Here is a 21,862-nt window from a genome sequence, read left to right as displayed (position 1 = left end):
CTTTGATGTGAGCCTTTGATTGATCATATGATCCACGTTAGCTTGTCTGCAGTCATCTACTAAACAGTGCTTTAATGGAGACACACCTGCTGGTTTATACACCTGTGTAGCTCCTCCCATCTGCCCTGTTTCCTCGCTGTAAAGCTGAGACTGATCAGTAATTGAGGGTTAGTTGACAGTTTGGTAAAGTGTGATTAATAATGTGCTCTCTCTCTCTCTCTCTCTCTCTCTCTCTCTCTCTCACTCTCTCTGTATCTGCAGTGATTATGGCTTTGAGAGGCAGGTAAGCGGGAAGTGTGTACCAGCGTTCTGGTACGACACACACACACCTGCACACACCTGCAGCCAAGGACACGTCTACCTCAAGACCATCGGGTAACACACCAACTCACACACTCAAACATAAACACACACACCCTAACACATGCACATCCTAACTCACACTCACACACAAATATACACCTATCTCAACAGCACTGGGTAACACAAATTAACATGCACACACACACTTATACACACAAACAAACACACACACACACTCACACTCAAATATGCACCTACCTCAACAGCACTGGGTAACACACAAACACACAAACATACACATACATTAAAATCTGCTTTTGTTGCCTCTGTGTGTGTATGTTTGTTTTGTGGGGAGGTTAAGTGTGTGTTGGGTGTGTGTGTGCATGTGCAGAAATGACTGCAATGAAGGTCATTTTATGTGTGTGTGTGTGTGTGTGTGCAGGTATAGGAGAGTGCACTCTAATAACTGTGATGAGGGTCTGGAGGAGGCTCTGAGCCCCCGACAGCAGCAGTGTGAGGAAACTCCGCCCAGCGGCCTGCAGCTCCAAACCAGCAACACACTGCTAACAGCTAATGTAGGCACCAACGTTACCTTCAGAGTCACTCTACAGCATGTGAGTACACACACACACACACACACACACACACATGCATTAATAACCTGATTGCGGTCAGTCTCAGTGGTCAGCGTATTCTACACGGATTCACTGTCAAGTGGATTTATTTGCTGTCACTTCAAGGTTAGCTCATAGTTTTGCTGTTAGCGCTTTGGCTCTGCACTCAGCACGGTTTGTGTTTTGTAGCTTTGTGATTTACTGCTCTATTTGTTCTTTTTGACTGGCAATGTCTTCAGACCCAAGTGAAGGTTAGCAGCCGATACTCTTGGGCTCTGTGTGAAACAGCCTAAGTAGAAAAAAATATGTAGTGTGCAGTGAGTTTCTTCAGTATGCAGCCAGAGCTGTCTTTCAGATATTATGCATCGCATATTGCAGTGCAATTATTTCAGGAGGACGTAACCATAGGCATATTCGTCTAATGTGTTGGTACATTTTGGCGGTATTACTGTGGTTTTATGATCCTGTAGTACAGCACACAGTTCATGATGGCAATTTAGCATTTTAGCCTTTGATATGTTTTACAATTAAATTTTTTCCATCAATGATTTCGGTATTGGCTCGGCTGAACTGTAAATTAGGGTCTCCCTCAATGTACTCTGAGTTTAAAAAAAGTTTGATTGATCAATTGATTGATTGATATAATTATTACACACTTTAAACAGGATATACTGTTGCTGTATTCAGCATAGTGAACAGTATGCTATTTAGAATACTGTCTCCTAACACTAGAGGGGCAGTTGGGAAGCAGCAGCTTTTGATGAAATAAAAGAGGAAGATTGGTCAGTACCTTAGCAAACAAGTGAGACTTGTGTTTGCATTTGCATTACTAAAACTGATTTTGGGAAAAAAAATCTTGGTATTGCCTATTAAATTCTGGCCAGGATAGCAAATGCAGTTTCCGAAGGTGTGGTATGTAGATCTGATGGACAGCACTCGTCTATGGGTCACTTTGGTTATACCTGTAACCAGGGAATCAAAAAACATCTGGAACTGTAAAATGCTTTTCTTTATTCAACTCTTCACACAGGTGAGATCTTTATAATTTTGGACTCATGTGTTGCAACTTGATTGTGAGGAAGTTAATATTGTTAAATGTTACAGTTTGTTAAAGTCAAGCTGTGAAAAATCTGGTCCAACAAAGACCAGTGAGTGTACCTGTGAAAGATCTGGTCCAACAAAGGCCAGAGAGTCTACCTGTGGAAAATTTGGTCGAACAAAGACCAGAGAGTCTACCAGTGGAAGATCTGGTCCAACAAAGGCCAGAGAGTCTACCTGTGGAAGATCTGGTCCAGGAAAGACCAGAGATTCTACCTGTGGAAGATTTGGTCACATAATAACCAGAGAGTCTGCCTGTAGAAGATGTGGTCCAACAAAGGCCAGAGAGACTACCTATGGGATATTTGTTGCAACAAAGATCAGAGAGTCTACCTGTGGAAGAGCAACAAAGGCCAGAGAGTCCACCTATGGAAGATTTGGTGCAACAAACACCAGAGAGTCTACTTGTGGAAAACCAACAAAGACCAGAGAGTCTACCTGTGGAAAATCTGGTGCAAGAAAGACCAGAGAGTCTACCTGTGGAAGATTTGGTCCAACAAAGACCAGAGAGTCTACCTGTGGAAGATTTGGGCGCACACAGACCAGAGAGTCTATGTGTGGAAGATCTGGTCGAACAAAGGCCAGAGAGTCTACCTATGGAAGATTTGTTGCAACAAAGACCATAGAGTCTACCTGTGGAAGACCAACAAAGACCAGAGAAAAGACCAAGAGAAGACCAACGAAGACCATGGAAGATTTGGTCGCACAAAGAGCAGAGAGTCTAACTGTGGAGGATTTGGTTGCACAAAGAGCACAGAGTCAACCAGTGGAAGATCTGGTCCAATAAAGACCATAGACTCTACCTATGGAAGACAAACAAAGACCAACAGGTCTACCTGTGGAAGACCAACAAAGACCAGAGGGTCTACCTGTGGAAGATCTAGTCCAACAAAGGCCAGAGATTCTACCAGTGGAAGATTTGGTCCAACAAAGACCAGAGAGTCTACCTATGGAAGATTTGGTCACACAAAGGCCAGAGAGTCTACCTGCGGAAGATTTGGTCGCACAAAGAGCAGAGAGTCTACCTGTGGAAGATTTGGTCGCACAAAGAGCAGAGAGTCTACCAGTGGAAGATCTGGTCCAACAAAGGCCAGAGATTCTACCTGTGGAAGATTTGGTCCAACAAAGGCCAGAGAGTCTACCTATGGAAGATCTGGTCCAACAAAGACCAGACAGTCTACCTGTAGAAGATTTGGTCCAACAAAGAGCAGAGAGTCTAACTGTGGAAGATTTGATCGTACAAAGACCAGAGAGTCTACCTGTGGAAGATCTGGTCGAACAAAGGCCAGAGAGTCTACCTATGGAAGATTTGGTGCAACAAAGACCATAGAGTCTACCTGTGGAAGACCAACAAAGACCAGAGAGACCCTGTGGAAGATCTGGTCGCAACAAAAGAGCAGAGAGTCTAACTATGGAAGATGTGGTCGCACAAAGAGCAGAGAGCTACCAGTGGAAGATCTGGTCGAACAAAGACCAGAGAGTCTAACCTTGGAAGATTTGGTCACACAAAGACCAGAGCATCTACCTGTGGAACATATGGTCGAACAAAGGCCAGGGAGTCTACCTATGGAAGATTTGGTTTGACAAAGGCCAGAGAGTCTACCTATAGACGATTTGGTGCAATAAAGACCATAGACTCTACCTATGGAAGACAAACAAAGACCAACAGGTCTACCTGTGGAAGACCAACAAAGACCAGAGGGTCTACCTGTGGAAGATCTGGTCCAACAAAGGCCAGAGAGTCTACCTGTGGAAGATTTGGTCCAACAAAGACCAGAGAGTCTACCTGTGGAAGATTTGGTCACACAAAGGCCAGAGAGTCTACCTGTGGAAGATTTGGTCGCACAAAGAGCAGAGAGTCTACCTGTGGAAGATTTGGTCGCACAAAGAGCAGAGAGTCTACCAGTGGAAGATCTGGTCCAACAAAGGGCAGAGAGTCTACCTATGGAGGATGTGGTCCAAGAAAGAGCAGAGAGTCTACCTATGGAAGATCTGGTCCAACAAAGACCAGAGAGTCTACCAGTGGAGGATTTGGTCCAAAAAAGAGCAGAGAGTCTACCTGTGGAAGATTTGATCGTACAAAGACCAGAGAGTCTACCTATGGAACATTTGTCGCACAAAGGCCAGAGAGTCTATCTGTGGAAGATTTGGTCCAACAAAGACCAGAGAGTCTACCTGTGGAAGATTTTGGCGCACAAAAACCAGAGAGTCTACCAGTGGAAGATCTGGTCCAACAAAGGCCAGGGAATCTATCTGTGGAAGATTTGGTCCAACAAAAGCCAGAGAGTCTACTTGTGGAAAATCTGGTCCAACAAAGACCAGCGAGTCCACCTGTGAAAGATTTGGTCGCACAAAGACCAGAGCATCTACCTTTGGAAGATTTGGTCCAACAAAGAGCAGAGAGTCTACCTGTGGAACATTTGGTGGCACAAAGCCAGAGAGTCTATCTGTGGAAAATTTGGTCCGACAAAGACCAGAGAGTCTACCTTTGGAAGATTTTGGCGCACAAAAACCAGAGAGTATACCAGTGGAAGATCTGGTCCAACAAAGGCCAGAGAGTGTACCTGTGGAAGATCTGGTCCAACAAAGACCAGAGAGTCTAACTGTGGAAGATTTGATCGTACAAAGACCAGAGAGTTGACCTGTGAAACATTTGGTCGCACAAAGGCCAGAGAGTCTAACTGTGGATGATTTGGTGCAACAACGACCATAGAGTCTACCTATGGAAGACCAACAAAGACCAGAGAGTCTACCTGTGGAAGATCTGGTACAAAAAAGGGCAGAGAGTCTACCTATGGAGGATGTGGTCCAAGAAAGAGCAGAGAGTCTACCTATGGAGAATCTGGTCCAACAAAGACCAGAGAGTCTAACCGTGAAAGATTTGGTCACATAATGACCAGAGCATCTACCTTTGGAAGATTTGGTCCAACAAAGACCAGAGAGTCTACCTATGGAACATTTGTTGGCACAAAAGCCAGAGAGTCTATCTGTGGAAGATTTGGTCCAACAAAGACCAGAGAGTCTACCTGTGGAAGATTTTGGCGCACAAAAAGAGCAGAGAGTCTACCTGTGGAACATCTGGCCCAACAAAGACCAGAGAGTCTATCTATGAAAGATTTGGTCGCACAATGACCAGAGAGTCCAACTGTGGAAGATCTGGTCCAACAAAGACCACAGTGTCTACCTGTGGAAAATTTGGTTGAACAAAGACCAGAGAGTCTACCTGTGGAAGATCTGGCCCAACAAAGGCAGAGAGTCTACCTGTGGAACATTTGGTGGCACAAAGGCCAGAGAGTCTACGTGTGGAAAATTGGGTCCGACAAAGGCCAGAGAGTCTACCTATGGAATATTTGTTGCAACAAAGACAATAGAGTCTACCTGTGGAAGAGCAACAAACACCAGAGGGTCTACCTATGGAAGATTTGGGGCAACAAAGACCATAGAGTCTACTTGTGGAAAACCAACAAAGACCAGGGAGTCTACGTGTGGAAGATCTGGTGCAAGAAAGACCAGAGAGTCTACCTGTGGAAGATTTGGTCCAACAAAGTCCAGAGAGTCTACCTATGGAAGATTTGTTGAAACAACGACCAGAGAGTCTACCTGTGGACGATTTGGTCGCACAAAGACCAGAGAGTCTACCAGTAGAAAATCTGGTCCAACAAAGAGCAGAGAGTCTACCTGTGGAAGATCTGGTCCAACAAAGACCAGAGAGTCTACCTGTGGAAAATTTGGTCCAAGACTAGCGGGTCTACCTGTGGAAGATTTGGTCCAACAAAGACCAGAGAGTCTACCTGTGGAAGATTTGGTCCAACAAAGATCAGAGAGTCTACCTGTGGAATATCTGGTCCAACAAAGACCAGAGAGTCTATCTGTGGAAGACCAACAATGACCAGGGATTCTACCTGTGGAAGATCTGGTCCAACAAAGACCAGAGAGTCTACCTGTGGATGATTTGGTCACACAAATGCCAGAGAGTCTACCTGTGGAAGATCTGGTACGACAAATGCCAGAGAGTCTACCTATGGAACATTTGGTGCAACAAAGACCAGAGAGTCTACCTGTGGAAAACCAACAAAGAACAGAGAGTCTACCTGTGGATGATCTGGTCCAAGAAAGACCAGAGAGTCTACCTGTGGAAGATGTGGTCGCCCAAAGACCAGAGAGTCTACCCATTGAAGATTTGGTCCAACAAAGACTAGAGAGTCTACCTGTGGAACATCTGGCCCAAGAAACACCAGAGAGTCTACCTATGGAAGATTTGATCCAACAAAGACCAGAGAGTCTACCCATTGAAGATTTGGTGCAACAAAGACCAGAGAGTCTACCCATTGAACGGTTGGTCCAAGAAAGACCAGAGAGTCTACTTGTGGAGCATCTCGCCCAAGAAAGACCAGAGAATCTACCTATGGAAGATTTGGTCCACAGGTAGACTCTCTGGTCTTTGTTGGACCAAATGTTCAATGGGTACACTCTCTGGCCTTTGTTGGACCAAATATCTGAGAGTATCCCTGTGGAGCATTTGGCCCAAGAAAGACCAGAGAATCTACCTGTGAAAGATTTGGTCCGACAATGGCCAGAGAGTCTACCTATGGAAGATTTGGTGCAACAAAGACCATAGAGTCTACTTGTGGAAGACCAACAAAGACCAGAAAGTCTACCTGTGGAAGATCTGGTGCAAAAAAGGCCAGAAAGTCTACCTGTGGAAGATTTGGTCCAACAAATACCAGAAAGTCTACCCATGGAAGATTTGGTCCAACAAAGACCAGAGAGTCTACCTGTGGAACCTCTGGCCCAACAAAGGCCAGAGAGTCTACCTGTGGAACCTCTGGCCCAGCAAAGGTCAGAGAGTCTACCAGTGGAAGATTTGGTCCAACAAGTACCTGAAAGTCTACCCATGGAAGATTTGGTCCAACAAAGACCAGAGAGTCTACCTGTGGAACCTCTGGCCCAACAAAGACCAGAGAGTCTACCTGTGGAAGATTGTGAGCAAGGGAGTCTAGCTGCAGGAGGTTTGGTCACACCAGTACATTAACCCTGCCCACTTGACTCAAAACCTTGCTTGAATTCACTCATTAGTGGTCAAGTCTTGATTAAGATTGAGTTGCAAGATTTCTCAAGAAACCCACCTTTGAGCCTACAAATTTTCTGAGCTACAGACCTATTGTATTCCTTTCATTTTTTCCCTAATTCATGGAATGTGGGGAATTGGCACAGCTTGCATCCTGTCTTGAGAGAAACCACCACCTTGACATTAACATATAAAGGTACAAACCTCACCTCTCCCTAGGAAGCACACTCTAGAGACACACAGAAGTTCTTCACAAAAGCCAGGGAATATTCCATGTCCTTGGTCTTCATCCCTCCCCAAACTGTCAGCTGCCTTTGCCACTGCTTCGAACCACTAGTTGCTTATTTCAGAACTTTCAGACCACATCTATCACCTGAACATTTAGGTTCTGCATGCAAGCTTAGGTCTTTGGCCAGACGCTTTAGTGATGGTTCTCCTCAGTGGTGAAATCTTATTGTTTGCTATCTGGTGTGGACCACAAGAGGATGGGTTCCCCTTTTGAGTCTTAGTTCCTCTCAAGGTTTCTTCCTCTTGCTCTTAGGGAGTTTTTCTTACCGCTGTTGCAATCGGCAACGCTCATGGGGGCTTGGACCTGGATTTTTTGCATGAAGCTGCTTTGTGGCAACACCTGTTGTAAAAAGCACTATATAAATAAACTTTGATTTGACTTGACTTACAGTGCTACAGAGTATCTATCTATCTATCTATCTATCTATCTATCTATCTATCTATCTATCTATCTATCTATCTATCTATCCAGGGTGACTCTATGTCCACAAGTCTGCATTTGGATTTCGGAGATGGAATATCAGTATCATACTCCAACTTCAGTCGCCTTGGCAACGGCATTAAACATGTATACAGAACAGCTGGGATATTCAGAGTTACTGCACATGCTCAGAACAGCCAGGGCTCAGACTTCGCCTCCCTCTATCTGCATATCACAAGTGGGTTTATACACACACACATACACACATATACATGCACAATGTCATGAGGTCTGTCAAAGTCAGAAAGTCCTTTTAATGTAAGTTCTGCTGTCAGATAAAAGGTTAAGACACTCTGGTATGTGTAGAGACACTGAGTGTGTGTACAGATGTGTGTAATCGATTATAGTGGGTTTAACTGTAATATGCCTGCTACACTGTAAGTATGTGATCTGTGTGTGTGTGTGTGTGCGTGTGTGTGGTGTTTGATTAGGTCCTGTAGAGCGAATCACCCTCTCAGCACCATTGGTGGCCATCAAAGGTCGCCAGACTAACCTGACAGCAGTGGTGTGGCCCAGCCAGCCTGTAACGGCTGCCTTCTACTGGTGGTTCAGCAACAGCACTGAGGTTCAGAACTGCTTATACAACTTTAATCTTAAGTTTAACCCAAACATTAACCTGGAACGCACCCTTAACTGTGTGTGTGTGTGTTCTAGCCGCTGATCACACTGGAGGGAAGTGTATCACACACATTTGTGCAGGAGGACAGGCATCTGGTGGTGGTTCAGGTTTCAGCAGGAAGCTCCGTACTGCAAGACTCTGAAACCATCACCGTTACAGGTACACACACACACACACACACACACACACACACACCCCCACACACAGAGCTTTAAATATCTGTCCACATTTGAAAGAACCCAACCATTCCCATCAGGTTTGGTGGCGTTCTGACACCATTTTAGTTTAAGCTTGCGTTGTAGTTTTTCTCTCTACTTTATTTTTCCTCTTTAATTTTTCTTCATGCTTCATATTAATGATATAGTGTTTAATCTGCAGTCAATTGGGTTGTTGGCAGTAAGTCGTTAAGTTCTATTAGGTCAGCATAAGAACAACAACCATGCATGTGTAGGTTATCTACAGCATACAGTCGGATTCAGACAGACGTTTGTGGGCTGCACACAGATTTAGACAGAACTTTGTGGGCTACAGTCAGTTCAAACGGAATGTTGTGGGGCTACAGTCGAATTCAGACAGAATTTTGTGGGCTACAGTCGGTTCAGACAGAATTTTGTGGGTTACAGTCGGATTCAGACAGAACTTTGTGGGCTACAGTTGAATTCAGACAGAATTTTGAGGGCTACAGTCGTATTCAGATAGAATTTTGTGGGCTACAGTCAGATTCAGACAGAACTTTGTGGGGCTACATTCGAGTTCAGATAGAATTTTGTGGGGCTACAGTCGAGTTCAGATAGAATTTTGTGGGATTCAGACAGAATTTTGTGGGCTATAGTCAGATTAGACAGAATTTTGTGGGCTACAGACGCATTCAGACAAAATGTTGTGGGCTACAGTCAGATTCAGACAAAATTTTGAGGGCTACAGTCGAGTTCACACAGAATTTTGTGGGCTACAGTGGGATTCAGACAGAATTTTGTGGGCTGCAGTCGGGTTCACATAGTATTTTGTGGGCTACAGACGCGTTCAGACAGAATTTTATGGGCTACAGTCGAATTCAGACATAACTTTGTGGGCCACAGTCGAATTCAGATAGAATTTTGTGAGCTACAGTCAGATTCAGACAGAATCTTGTGGGCTACAGTCGAATTCAGACAGAATTTTGTGGGCTACAGTCAGATTCAGACAGAATTTTGTGGGCTACAGTTGAGTTCAGACAGAATTTTGTGGGCTACAGTGGGATTCAGACAGAATTTTGTGGGCTACAGTCGGGTTCAGATAGAATTTTGTGGGCTACAGTCGGGTTCAGATAGAATTTTGTGGGCTACAGATGCATTCAGACAGAATTTTGTGGGCTACAGACGCATTCAGACAGAATTTTATGGGCTACAGTCAGATTCAGACAGAACATGGGGGCCACAGTCAAATTCAGGCAGAATTTTGTGGGCTACAGTCAGATTCACACAGAATTTTGTGGGCTACAGTGGGATTCAGACAGAATTTTGTGGGCTACAGTCGGGTTCAGACATAACTTTGTGGGCCACAGTCGAATTCAGATAGAATTTTGTGGGCTACAGTCGAGTTCAGACAGAATTTTGTGGGCTACAATCAGATCAGACAATTGTGTGGGCTACAGTCGAACTCAGACAGCATTTTGTGGGCTACAGTCGAATTCAGACAGACCTTTTGGCTACAGATGGATTAGACAGAATTTTGCGGGCCACAGTCAAGTTCAGACAGAGTTTTGTGGGGCTACAGTCGGGTTCAGACAGAGGTTTGCTGTGCTGCTGTCGAGTTTAGACAGAATTTTGTGAGGGTACATTTGAATTTAAACAGAATTTATCAAGTTGAAATATCCCCAAGTTCACACAAAAATTTCTGGCTCAGGTTGAGCTCTAATCACACTTACTTGCACACACACAAACCTCCAGTCACTTCAGCTTCGTACTTTAGCCCCTTGTCTGTCACTTGCTCTTTAAAATGGAAAACATGGTCCTTTTAATCTGGGAGGATTGAGCAGTCTGGGGTTTTTTACTGATTTCTGACAGTGCTGCTGTTTCTGTCTGCTGCTGTTCAGTAACTGACACACTGTGGAGTCTCTCTTTCACACACAATGATCTCTTTTCTTCTTACTTGTCTCTTTCTGTTTCTCTCTTTCTCTCTCTTTCTCTTAGACTTCTTCCGCTCTTTGTTGCTGTCGTTTTCTCCAAACCTGGAGGAGCACAACCCCTCCGTCGCCGAGTGGAGGCAGGACGTGGGGCGCGTTGTCACGGCAACGCTCTCTCAGGTAAAGGGAGTGTTTTTGAGTCCACGGCGGCTTCCTGTCAGTGTGTGTGTTATTGTGGAGAAGGTTCCTGACGGCTGGAGAGTTTTAATGCTGTCTCTCTCTCTCACAGCCTGGCTGATTTCCCCACAGTATGAAAGCATTAAAACCTCTCAGAGAGTGCTGCATCGTTCTGAAGCCAGGCAGATAACAATCTCTCCAGGCTCCGCCCACAAATGCGCTCTTTCATTGCTACTGTTGTGATGCTGGACAAGTTTTACAGACAAATACTGTTCAGCCTAATGAGAAACTGTTGAACAGTCTGAGTTTATATCACAATACCTACATTTAGAGTTATTCATTCAACCTAATGAGAAACTGTAGAAACTGTAGCCCAGCATTTTGGCTGAATGACTGTTAAAAGTAAGAAGGGAAACTATGCAAATGACACATTTTGATGATCAGTCTATGGTAGATGTTAGAGAGGGTCTAAATTTGTCCAGGTGGATGTTGAAGCACGTCTAAATTAGTCCAGGTGGATGTCGGAGAAGGTGTAAATTAGACCAGGTGGATGTTGGAGAAGGTCTATATTAGTTCAGGTGGATGTTGGAGAGGGTCTAGATTAGTCTAGGTGGATGTTGGAGGGGGTCTATATTAGTCCAGGTGGATGTTGGAGAAGGTCGAAATTAGTCCAGGTGGATGTTCAAGGGGGTCTATATTAGTTCAAGTGGATGTTGGAGGGGGTCTATATTAGTCCAGGTGGATGTTGGAGGGGGTCTAGATTAGTCCACGCAGATGTTGGAGAGTGTCAAATTAGTCCAAGTGGATGTTGAAGGGGTATATATGAGTCCAGGTGGATGCTGGAGAGGGTCTAGATTAGTCCAGGTGGATGTTGGAGTGGGTCTTAATTAGTTCAGGTGGATGTTGGAGAGGGTCTAGATTAGTCCAGGTGGATGTTGGAGGGGGTCTAGATTAGTCCACACGGATGCTGGAGAGTGTCAAATTAGTCCAGGTGGATGTTGAAGGGGTCTATTTTAGTATATAGATGTTGGGGGACATCAGTGTGTTTAGTAATCTGACTGCCTCTGAGAGGAAACTTGACACAGCAGGCTGATTATTTAGTTATTAATCATAATCATAATAGAGTTTTCAGTAATTGAGTAACCGTGTAAGTTCTGTAGTTGTGAGTGTGAACAATCGAGGAGTTTAAAGAAGTTAATGATTTCTCTCACGCTGTCTGATTGCCCCACTACAAGAGTGATGCTACCCCCCCCACCTCACCATCCCCCGGCTTACCCCCGCAGTGCTGTTGTGGCTCTGGTGGAAATCAGCCTGGCTGTGCAAGAGACAGAGAGAATTAAACTCTCTGAACGCAGAGAGAGCAGCATCACTCTAAAGCCAGTCAGCCAATTAAAGCGCTGGGAGTCAAGAGTTGCTCTATTACAGACAGTCACTCAGGCACAGATATAATGGCCTCTCTCACTGTGTGTGTTTGCAGCTGAAGAGGAACGAAAAGCTTTGTTAGTCCAGAACTCCAGAAAATACATCTTTAACCCTCAGAGTTCAGAGTTACTGCTGATCTTTCACTATCTGTTTGATCCATATTTCATATTATTTAAATATCACTACATCATTAAATAAATAATTCATGTCATTAATGGCACATAGATTTTATTTAAATTTCAAAAATATGTTAATGCAATTATATAAGTACATAATTTGTTATATAAGGAATTACATTTACATGCAGTCTACATTCTGTATGAACAGGTTCAGCTTTGCACTTCTATTTTTTTTTGTTTGATATTTGAACAATGTACACAAAACAATAACATCCAATAGTGTTAAAATATCAAATTGTAATAAATTTAAACCATAATAAAATATCTCCTCTTCTACTTCCAAGTGCAAGTGTGGTTTGGATTGAAATGTAGAATCTGCACTTACCTGACAGCTCCTGCTCTCGTTCCCATCAGAAATTATTCATATCAAATCACAGCATGATGGTGATGCTGTCAGCTGTAACTGTGAACTCTAAGGATAAATTGCAATAGTAACAGTAATTAATAAATCTGAATAATAAATTAACAGAATGGAAGATCCTTTTACTTACTTTTATAAGTTAAAACAACAAATGTTTTTACAGTTTGGTGTCAACGCAGTTACATAACATTACAATGACATGCATTAATATAGTTATAACTGATCGTAGCACATCTGCTACGAGTCTTTGTACACGAGTTTTATAGAGAAGAGAGTGTTCAGTGTGTGTGTGTGTGTGTGTGTGTGTGTGTGTGTGTGTGTGTGTGAGTGCGGCAGGTATGTGTGTTTCCAGAGGAGCGTTTGTTGGTGTCTGTGTTTCCTGGATCTCCGACTGCAGCTGAACTCTTCATCCTCCCTGAGAAAAACTACAGCAAACCCAGAGCAGAGGAACAACTCGACAAAGTAACACACACACACACACACACACACACACACACACACACACACACTAATCTCAGATTCATCATCAACATTTTTTCCTAGAAAGTCCTGCTTTGGATTTTGGCCAGCAGGGAAAAGACCTCCTGAGACAGAGTCAACGTTTGTGAAATACAGATATAAATGATGAATAAATAATTAATAAATTGTCTGTAATATCCGAACTTCCTCTGAGTTTTTGCCATGACAGGTTTTACCTTACAGTCAGGGACAAACATCAGTCCCTTGTCTAACTTTAAACTTCATTTTGCCATTTAGACGTTTTGAAGTACAGCTGGGGAAACGGTTCATACAGAACAGAGGGACTGAAAACTGTGGAAAATGGTGCTGGAATTGTGCAATCAAAGGGATTCCAGGATGTCCTTGGCTGGCACCGATGACTTCTGAACTGTCCTCTACAATAGGAGGAGTTCAAAAGGTCAGAGGTCCCAGCCCTGAGAACATGGAAAAATGAGAGATTCTGCAGTGAAATGGCTGTTTCTAAGTTACTTGACTGATTCACTTTACTTTTAAAGGGAGTGAAGAAGTGAGAGCTTAGTTTGTAGTCTGAAATCTCGGAAGTGAGCATTTAAGTTGAGTCTCAAGTCTCTAAGGTGTGAGTCGAAGTCCAGTAAATATCTACTAGATATCTGTTCTAGATGAATGCTACAAGCTTTGATGTCAAGCATAGCATCTTCACACCAAGTGTAAAGAAGCTGTTTAGCTCGGGCTCTACTGGTGCACCACAAAGGGATTCAAGTCTCTTCTCTGAGGAACAAATCCAAATCGAATCTTGATTTTCTGAGAGACAAGTATGAATTGAGTCTTGAGTCTCTGATGTGAGAGTCTGAGTTAAGTGTTAAGTCTTTGAGAAGGGAGTCTGAGTTGAATCCCAAGTTTCTGAAATGCAAGTCTGAGTGTGAGTATGTGTGAGTCTTTAGGATCGAGTCGAAGCTGAGTCTTGAGATGAGAGTCCAGGTTGAGTCTCAAGGTTAAAGTCCAAGCTGAATCTTGTGATGAGAGTTCAAGTTGACAGTTAAGGCTAAAGTCCAAGTTGAGTCTTGAGGGGAGAGTCTCAGCTGAGTCTTCAGGTGAGAGTCCAAGTTGAGTCTTGAGGTTAAAGTCCAAGTTGAGTCTTGAGCTGAGAGTCCATGTTGAGTCTTGAGGTGAGAGTCCAAGTTGAGTCTTAAGGTTACAGTCCAGGTTGAGTCTTGAGGTTAAAGTCCAAGTTGCGTCCTGTAGTGAGAGTCCAAGCTGAGTCTTGAGGTGAGGGTCCAAGTTGAGTCTCGAGGTTAAAGTCCAAGTTGAGTCTTGAGATGGGAGTCCAAGTTAATTCTTGAAGTGAGAGTCCAAGTTGAGTCTTGATGTGAGAGTTCAAGCTGAATCTCAAGGTTAGAGTCCAATTTGAATCTCGAAGTTAAAGTCTAAGACTCTAGACTCTAGACTTTGACTCTAAGTCAAAGTCTAAGCTGAGTCTTAAAGTGAGAGTTCAATCTGAGTTTTGAGGTGAGAGTCCAAGTTGAGTCTTGAGGTGAGAGTCCAAGTTAAGTCTCAAGGTTAAAGTCCAAGCTGAATCTTGTGATGAGAGTTCAAGTTGACAGTTAAGGCTAAAGTCCAAGTTGAGTCTTGAGGGGAGAGTCTAAGCTGAGTCTTAAGGTGAGAGTCCAAGTTGAGTCTTGAGGTTAAAGTCCAAGTTGAGTCTTGAGCTGAGAGTCCATGTTGAGTCTTGAGGTGAGAGTCCAAGTTGAGTCTTTAGGTTAGAGTCCAAGTTGAGTCTTGAGGTTAAAGTCCAAGTTGAGTCCTGTAGTGAGAGTCCAAGCTGAGTCTTGAGGTGAGGGTCCAAGTTGAGTCTCGAGGTTAAAGTCCAAGTTGAGTCTTGAGATGGGAGTCCAAGTTAATTCTTGAAGTGAGAGTCCAAGTTGAGTCTTGATGTGAGAGTTCAAGCTGAATCTCAAGGTTAGAGTCCAATTTGAATCTCGAAGTTAAAGTCTAAGACTCTAGACTCTAGACTTTGACTCTAAGTCGAAGTCTAAGCTGAGTCTTAAGGTAAGAGTTCAATCTGAGTTTTGAGGTGAGAGTCCAAGTTGAGTCTTGAGGTGAGAGTCCAAGTTAAGTCTCAAGGTTAAAGTCCAAGTTGAGTCTTGAGGTTCGAGTCCCAGTTGGGTCTTGAAGTGAGAGTCCAAGTTGAGTCTCGAGGTTAGAGTCTAAGTTGAGTCTCAAGGTGAAATTCTAAGCTGAGTCTTGAGGTAAAAGCCTTAGATGAATCTTGAGGTGAGAGTCCAAGTTGAGTCTTAAGAAGAGAGTCGAAGTTGAGTCTTTAGGTTAGAGTCCAAGTTGAGTCTTGAGCTGAGAGTCAAAGCTACGTCTTGAGGTTAAAGTCCAAGTTGAGTTTTAAGATGAGAGTCCAAGTTGAGTCTCAAGGTGAAAATCTAAGCTGAGTATCAAGGTGAAATTCTAAGATGAGTCTTGACGTGAAAGACCAAGTTTAGTCTTGAGGTGAAAGTCCATGTTAAGTCTTGAGGTGAAAGTGCAAGTTGAATCTCAAAGTGAAAGTCTAAGCTGAGTCTTGAGGTGAGTGTCCATGTTGAGTCTTGAGGTGAGAGTCTAAGTTGAGTCCTGAAAAGAGATTCCAAGTTGAGTCTAGAGGTTAAAGACCAAGTTGTGTCTTGAGGTTATAGTCCATATTGAAACTTGAGGTTGAATTCCAAGTTGTGTCTGTCTTGAGGTTATAGTCCATATTGAAACTTGAGGTTGAATTCCAAGTTGTGTCTTAAGGTGGGAGTGCAAGTTGAGTCTTGAGGTGAGAGTCCAAGTTGAGTCTTGAGGTTACAGTCCAGGTTGAGTCTTGAGGTTAAAGTACAGGTTGAGTCTTGAGGTTAAAGTCCAAGTTGAGTCCTGTAGTGAGAGTCCAAGTTCATTCATGAGGTCAAAGTCCAAGTTGAGTCTTGAGGTTAAAGTCCAAGTTGAATCTTGAGGTGAGAGACCAAGCTGAGTCTTAAGATGAGAGACCAAGTTAAGTCTTGAGGTGAGAGTCTAAGTTGAGTCCTGAGGTGAGAGTCCAAGTTGAGTCTAGAGGTTAAAGTCCAAGTTGTGTCTTGAGGATATAGTGCATGTTGGAGTCCAAGTTGAGTCTTGAGGTTAGAGTCCAAGTTTAGTCTCAAGGTGGAAGTCCAAGTTGAGTCTTGAGAGTCCAAATTAATTCTTGAAGTGAGAGTCACTTAGTCACAAATTAGTCTTGATGTGAGAGTTCAAGCTGAGTCTCAAGGTGAGAGTCTGAGTCTCGAAGTTAGAGTCCAAGTTGAGTCTTGAGGTGAGAGTCCAAGTTGAGTCTTGAGGTGAGTGTCCAAGTTAAGTCTCAAGGTTAAAGTCCAACTAAAGTCTTGAGGTGAGAGTCCATGTTGAGTCTTGAGGTTCAAGTCCAAGTTGAGTCTTGAGGTTACAGTCCAGGTTGAGTCTTGAGGTTAAAGTCCAAGTTGAGTCTTGACATGAGAGTCCAAGCTGAGTCTCGAGGTGAGAGTCCAAGTTGAGTCTCAAGGTTAAAGTTCATGTTGAGTCTTGAGGTGAGCGTCCAAGTTGAGTCTTGAGATTGGAGTCCAAGTTGAGTCTTGAGGTTAGAGTCCAAGTTGAGCCTTGAGGTGAGAGTCCAAGTTGAGTTATGAGATTAGAGTACAAGCTGAATCTTGAGTTGAGAGTCTATGCCGAGTCTTGAGGTGAGAGTCCAATTTGAGTCTTGAGTCTTCGAGGTGTGAGTCAACATCATGGTGTCTCTTGGCAGGTGGCCGTTCCTTTGAGAAGAAATCAACTGTGTACAGTTTCTCTGGGCTCCTTTGATGTTGGGACAGTGCAGCTTCAACTCTCACTTCAGATGTATGAAGAACTTTTCTGAAACCCGGCAGTGCAGAACAGTAGCTGTGTTGAAATGTCACTTGAGATTTCCACAGCTGCTGGTGAAAAGGAGAAGCTGTGCAGAACATCTCTCAGGTGCATGATTGGGGGAGCAATCACACACACAAACACACACACACACACACACACACACACACACACACACACATACACACACACACATTTTCTAAGCCACTTATCCTTCTGGGTCACTGGGGGAGCTGGAGCCTCTCCCAGCAGTCATTGGGCGGAAGGTAGGAAACACCCTGGACAGGTCGCCAGTCCATCGCAGGGCAGGGGGGAGCCACAGTAAATTTCTAATTCATACATGTTTTCATCAACAGGTACACATTGTTGGAATGTTTTCTCCTTACTAAACACATGTGAGCCTGCACATGCTTTTAGGTCCAGTTTGTCCATGCATATTCTCCAGCATGGCAGGCACCCCACCCCAGGCTGGTGGCAATGATATTTAACTGTTTTTTAAGAACACAACAGTCAGTGCAAAGCAACCCTCTTTTGTCCATTAAGATAAATCCAGATGGAGCAGGAGAGGTGGATGATCTGTTGCGGCCCTGGTCTCCTCACTGTTTTACTCTGTGGTCCTAGTTTGGTCTTACAAAATGGAACAGAGTAATGTTGAATAAGTAGAGTGGAGATGCTGGACTTGTCCTTTAGTGATATGTCTGTTAATTACCGCAGCCTGATGCAATTCAAGTGTTACTTAGGGCTGAAAAGTGCACTAGCGCAACAAGAGCAATAACTAGACTCATTATAACCAGACTCATTTACATTTCAGAAAGCAGAAGTTTGTAGCAGGTGAATAATAGATTAGTGCTCAAACGCTGCATAAGTGAATTTGCATTCCTAAAAACGCACTGAAAGAAGATTCACGCATAGATACACCGCAGGAGTGTATATTTTTATATGACACTGTACAGAAATGGACAGTTGGACATGGACACTTTTTGCATACCATTGGTGAAAAAAAACACATATCTCAAAAATGGATTATGAGAAGCAAAGACATTTTAAACTTATAATTCAACTTAATCCTCCTGTTATGTTGCAGGTCAAAATGTTTCAAAGTTTAAAAATACAGAAAAATAGTATTATTCATTTTTGGAGCATGAAACCTTTTCTGCTGGGCTTAATTAGTGTAATGAAGGTGTAAATGGAAAATGACTTATTAAATATGTTTGTAAAAATAATGTTTATGGAGAAAAATATATTTTTATCTACTTTCAGATGGTTAACCATACATCAGGATGTCACTGCTGTTCCTCACAGCTGAACATTACAGGAGGGTTAATACTTTTATAATGAGGTTTTATTACGAGTAATGTTGGATCATTTTTATTGATCTGTTCATCAGGAACCGACCACACAATGTGAAGAGAACCTTTTGTTTTAAAATGATGGAAGTAAATGATAAAAGATGGTTTTGTTCTGACAGCAGTGATACGCTGAATGACCTGATTGTTTGTTAAGCAGTGTTAGGTTTCTCTTTATGTTCTCTCACATCCTGCTGGTAACGATTCCTCACTGTTGGCTGGCTGTGCTGTGTTTGGAGAGCTGATGGTGTTTCCTTTTCTTTCCCGCTTTAGTGAGTAAATTGCCTCTGAATGGCGTTCCTGCTGTGTTTCAGATGCTGGAGGTGTTCATTAACGCTCTGAACCAGAACCTGATCCAGTTTGATCTGAAGCCGGACACTCGGATCACTGTTTCTGTCACTCAGCTCACTCTGGGTAATACACACACACATTCACTCACACACTCACACTCAAACACACACCGGGGACTGACACTCCTGTCACTTTGTTCCGCTTCACGGTTTCAGTCTGACATGGCCACTGTTCCAGTCTGACACGGCTGCGGTGGCTGGACTCAGCAGTGTCCTCTATAAACCATCGGATCAGATGGTGTGGGATAAAGAGCGGAAGTTCAACAGAATATAATCCCCCGTTTAAACCCTTCAAACAAAAGACAGTTATGAAATTAATAAATACCATAACAGGAAAAATTGATGATTTTGACTGCAGCCCTTTAAATTCAAATAGCTCCTCAGTTAGAAATCGTTCTACTGAGCTGGTTTTAAAAATGAATAAAGACGAACCAGTGAAGCTTTAAATACCAAGAACAGTGTTTAAAATCAATCCTTAAAAAGAAATGAAACCTCATCTACATTTATATTCAGTCCCACTTTACACTAAGTGTCTCCAATAACTGTGTAGTTACATGATAACAAAACATGCAACAACAATGTAACTACACACACTTGAAAAAGATGGTTCTTCCAGAGTTCTTTAGTAAAGAAAATGGTTTTTTACAGAACCGTGACCATTCAGAGAACCATTTGCATGGGGTTCTTTGCATGGTGAAATGGTTCTTCAGATTGATGGAGAATGTGCAGGAGATGGCTCTATAAAGAACCTTTTTGAAAATGGTTCTATGTGGCACTTAAAAGAGTTCTTTTATCGTATACAAGCTTGACATCATAACAATAAAAGAACGTTTTTGGTGCTATAAATGTTATAAATGGAACCATCTACAGCACATTCTCCATCAACCTGAAGAGCCATTTTACCATGCAAAGGACCATTTCATCATGCAAAGGGTTCTTTGAGTGTTCATGGCTCCTAAAGAACTCTTGATGAACTATCTTTTTAATAGTATAGTTACAAAACTCTATCTTGATACTTGCAGCAGCACTTTTCTCTTATGTAATTATACGTGTAATAGGGTGAGGATAATTATTATTCATTTGTATGAACTGTTTTTTCCCGTTTTTTCTGATTGTAACAGGAGTTTGTGGAAATCATCCACCAGTCTTATTGGAAAATCAGCAGTTCACCATATTACACATGTAATTACATAAGAGAAAGTATTTTGTTTTAACACAACTTGTGTAATTACATGAGTAAAAACTGAAGTTGACACAGTATTTACATAACCAATACTACTGTAATCTGTCTGTAATAGTTAATACTCATCTGTAGTTACATTGTCATTGCATGTATTGTTAATGTGTAACTACACAGTAATTAGAGACAGCATTAAGTCTGAAAATTCCAGTGACTCAAATACACAGGTTTATAGACTGCACGTGCTGAAAACACAGCAGAAAAAACACAGAGGTTAAATGTTCTGGACTGATGTGGACATTTTCTCTGCTCTCTCCCTTCATCATCTGTCAGGCTCCTGACCAGCAGGCTGAGCTTTTTTGGTCATTGTTATCCTGAAACTGCAGCAGAAGGGTTGATTTACTGTCTGTCCAGTTATAAATAAGAGTTTCTGAAACCAGGACATGTTCAGTGGGTGACTATCTTCAGGCTGTGATGAAGAGCGATGGGCCAGTGTACTAGATAATACTCTTGCTCTGGTGGGTGGAGTCTGTCTGTTGTATAGAACAGTAAGTGACACCACCACCCTCCACAGAGCACACTGGGAGTCAACGTCTCACCTAAATACTTTATAATTGTAATTGTGATATACCCAGGGTCCTAAAAGTTAAGAAAATTAGTAGTTACCAGCAGTGTGTGAAACCCCCCCCCCTGGTATTCAGGGGTCCCATGTTGTCTGGCTGTTTTAACTCACTCACCACAGTGGTGCTGATGATTCAATGTCAGTAAATGTTTGTTTTATCAGTCTCTGTTCTAGTGTTGTTCTGCGCTCTTCCTCTCATTAACTGAGATCTTACTCATCTCCTCTTCTGTCTTCAGTGTGAGAAATGAGGAACAGTCACTCTTTACACCAAACTCTTGGGAAACTGGGCGAGTTTTCAGATTTACAGATACGCTGCAGCACATTGTCAAGTGTTTCAGAGGAATCCGGGCAGAGTTACAGTTTCTAGGCTATGAAGGACCAACTGGGTGAACCGGTCTGCTACAGCGCCACCCTGAGGCAGAGCAGTGCTGCAGCTCTAGTTAGTTAAGAACACCAATGGCAGAAGCTGATTGTGGGTGAAGCAGACAAACAATGAGCTTCAATGAATTCTCTGAACAGGCATAAGTTTATTTTCAGGGAGCCCCAGAATTATAATTTTGAGACATGTAGGGGATCCAAGATGTTAATTTGGGGGTCCTGGACTTCCCAAGACCCCCTGTACTTTGCATCTTAATTACCAGCAAACTAGTACTAATTCAGAGAGTCACTCAACATAGCTAACAGGAAAGGGCGTGGGCAGAAGCAGCTAAGGTTGATAGCAGATTTGGCGGGGGATGTTTTTTGCCCCCCCCCAATATGGAGCCCTGACTGCAGCTGATTTAGAATCATCAGAAAGAGTTGCTCTCTGCGCCAGAAAAAAAAACACTTTTACCCTTTTCAGGCAGACCAATTCATCTTCATTTCTGTGAACAGGAAAAGGTTCAGAATGCCGCCAGAATTCTGCTGAAAGGTCACACAGTGTGTGTGTGTGTGTGTGTGCGTGTGTGTGTGTGTGTGTGTGTGTGTGTGATATTATGTAGACTGATCTGCCTGTCAGGACCTCACAAACCTCCAAAAAACACCGAAACCAGCACCGCTGAGCTCAGTGTGATCACAGTCCTATATGACCTTCAGCTAACCGAGTCGTTTAATTAAGAAATCCACAGAAACAGAGTTAACGAGAAACAAGTGTAACAGAATTCCTTGCTTTTTTCACAAACACGTTTATACACAGAACATTCTTTACCCCTCTGTGGTCTGAAGACATTATCTCTTCATTTGTTCATCTCTTCTTAAACTCTTTTTTAAAGGCTCATATAACATGATACTCATGTGTTTCATATCAAAATGCTCTGTTACC

General features: G+C 42.9%; 1 protein-coding gene across 1 annotated transcript in view; it reads left to right on the top strand.

Annotated features, from left to right (window-relative positions):
* Positions 1 to 21,862, top strand: part of sorcs3b (sortilin related VPS10 domain containing receptor 3b) — a 119,602-nt gene that overhangs the window by 90,057 nt on the left and 7,683 nt on the right. Inside the window, exons 17-24 of the mRNA XM_036593842.1 lie at positions 262 to 375; positions 746 to 917; positions 7,844 to 8,030; positions 8,284 to 8,417; positions 8,507 to 8,630; positions 10,643 to 10,755; positions 13,051 to 13,176; positions 18,725 to 18,824. Of these exons, the coding sequence (XP_036449735.1) occupies positions 262 to 375; positions 746 to 917; positions 7,844 to 8,030; positions 8,284 to 8,417; positions 8,507 to 8,630; positions 10,643 to 10,755; positions 13,051 to 13,176; positions 18,725 to 18,824 (1,070 nt within the window). The remainder of the gene's footprint in view (positions 1 to 261; positions 376 to 745; positions 918 to 7,843; positions 8,031 to 8,283; positions 8,418 to 8,506; positions 8,631 to 10,642; positions 10,756 to 13,050; positions 13,177 to 18,724; positions 18,825 to 21,862) is intronic.

This window comes from Colossoma macropomum, unplaced genomic scaffold (assembly GCF_904425465.1).
Source record: "Colossoma macropomum unplaced genomic scaffold, Colossoma_macropomum, whole genome shotgun sequence".
NCBI lineage: Eukaryota > Metazoa > Chordata > Actinopteri > Characiformes > Serrasalmidae > Colossoma > Colossoma macropomum.
This window is presented reverse-complemented; position numbering and strand designations above follow the sequence as displayed.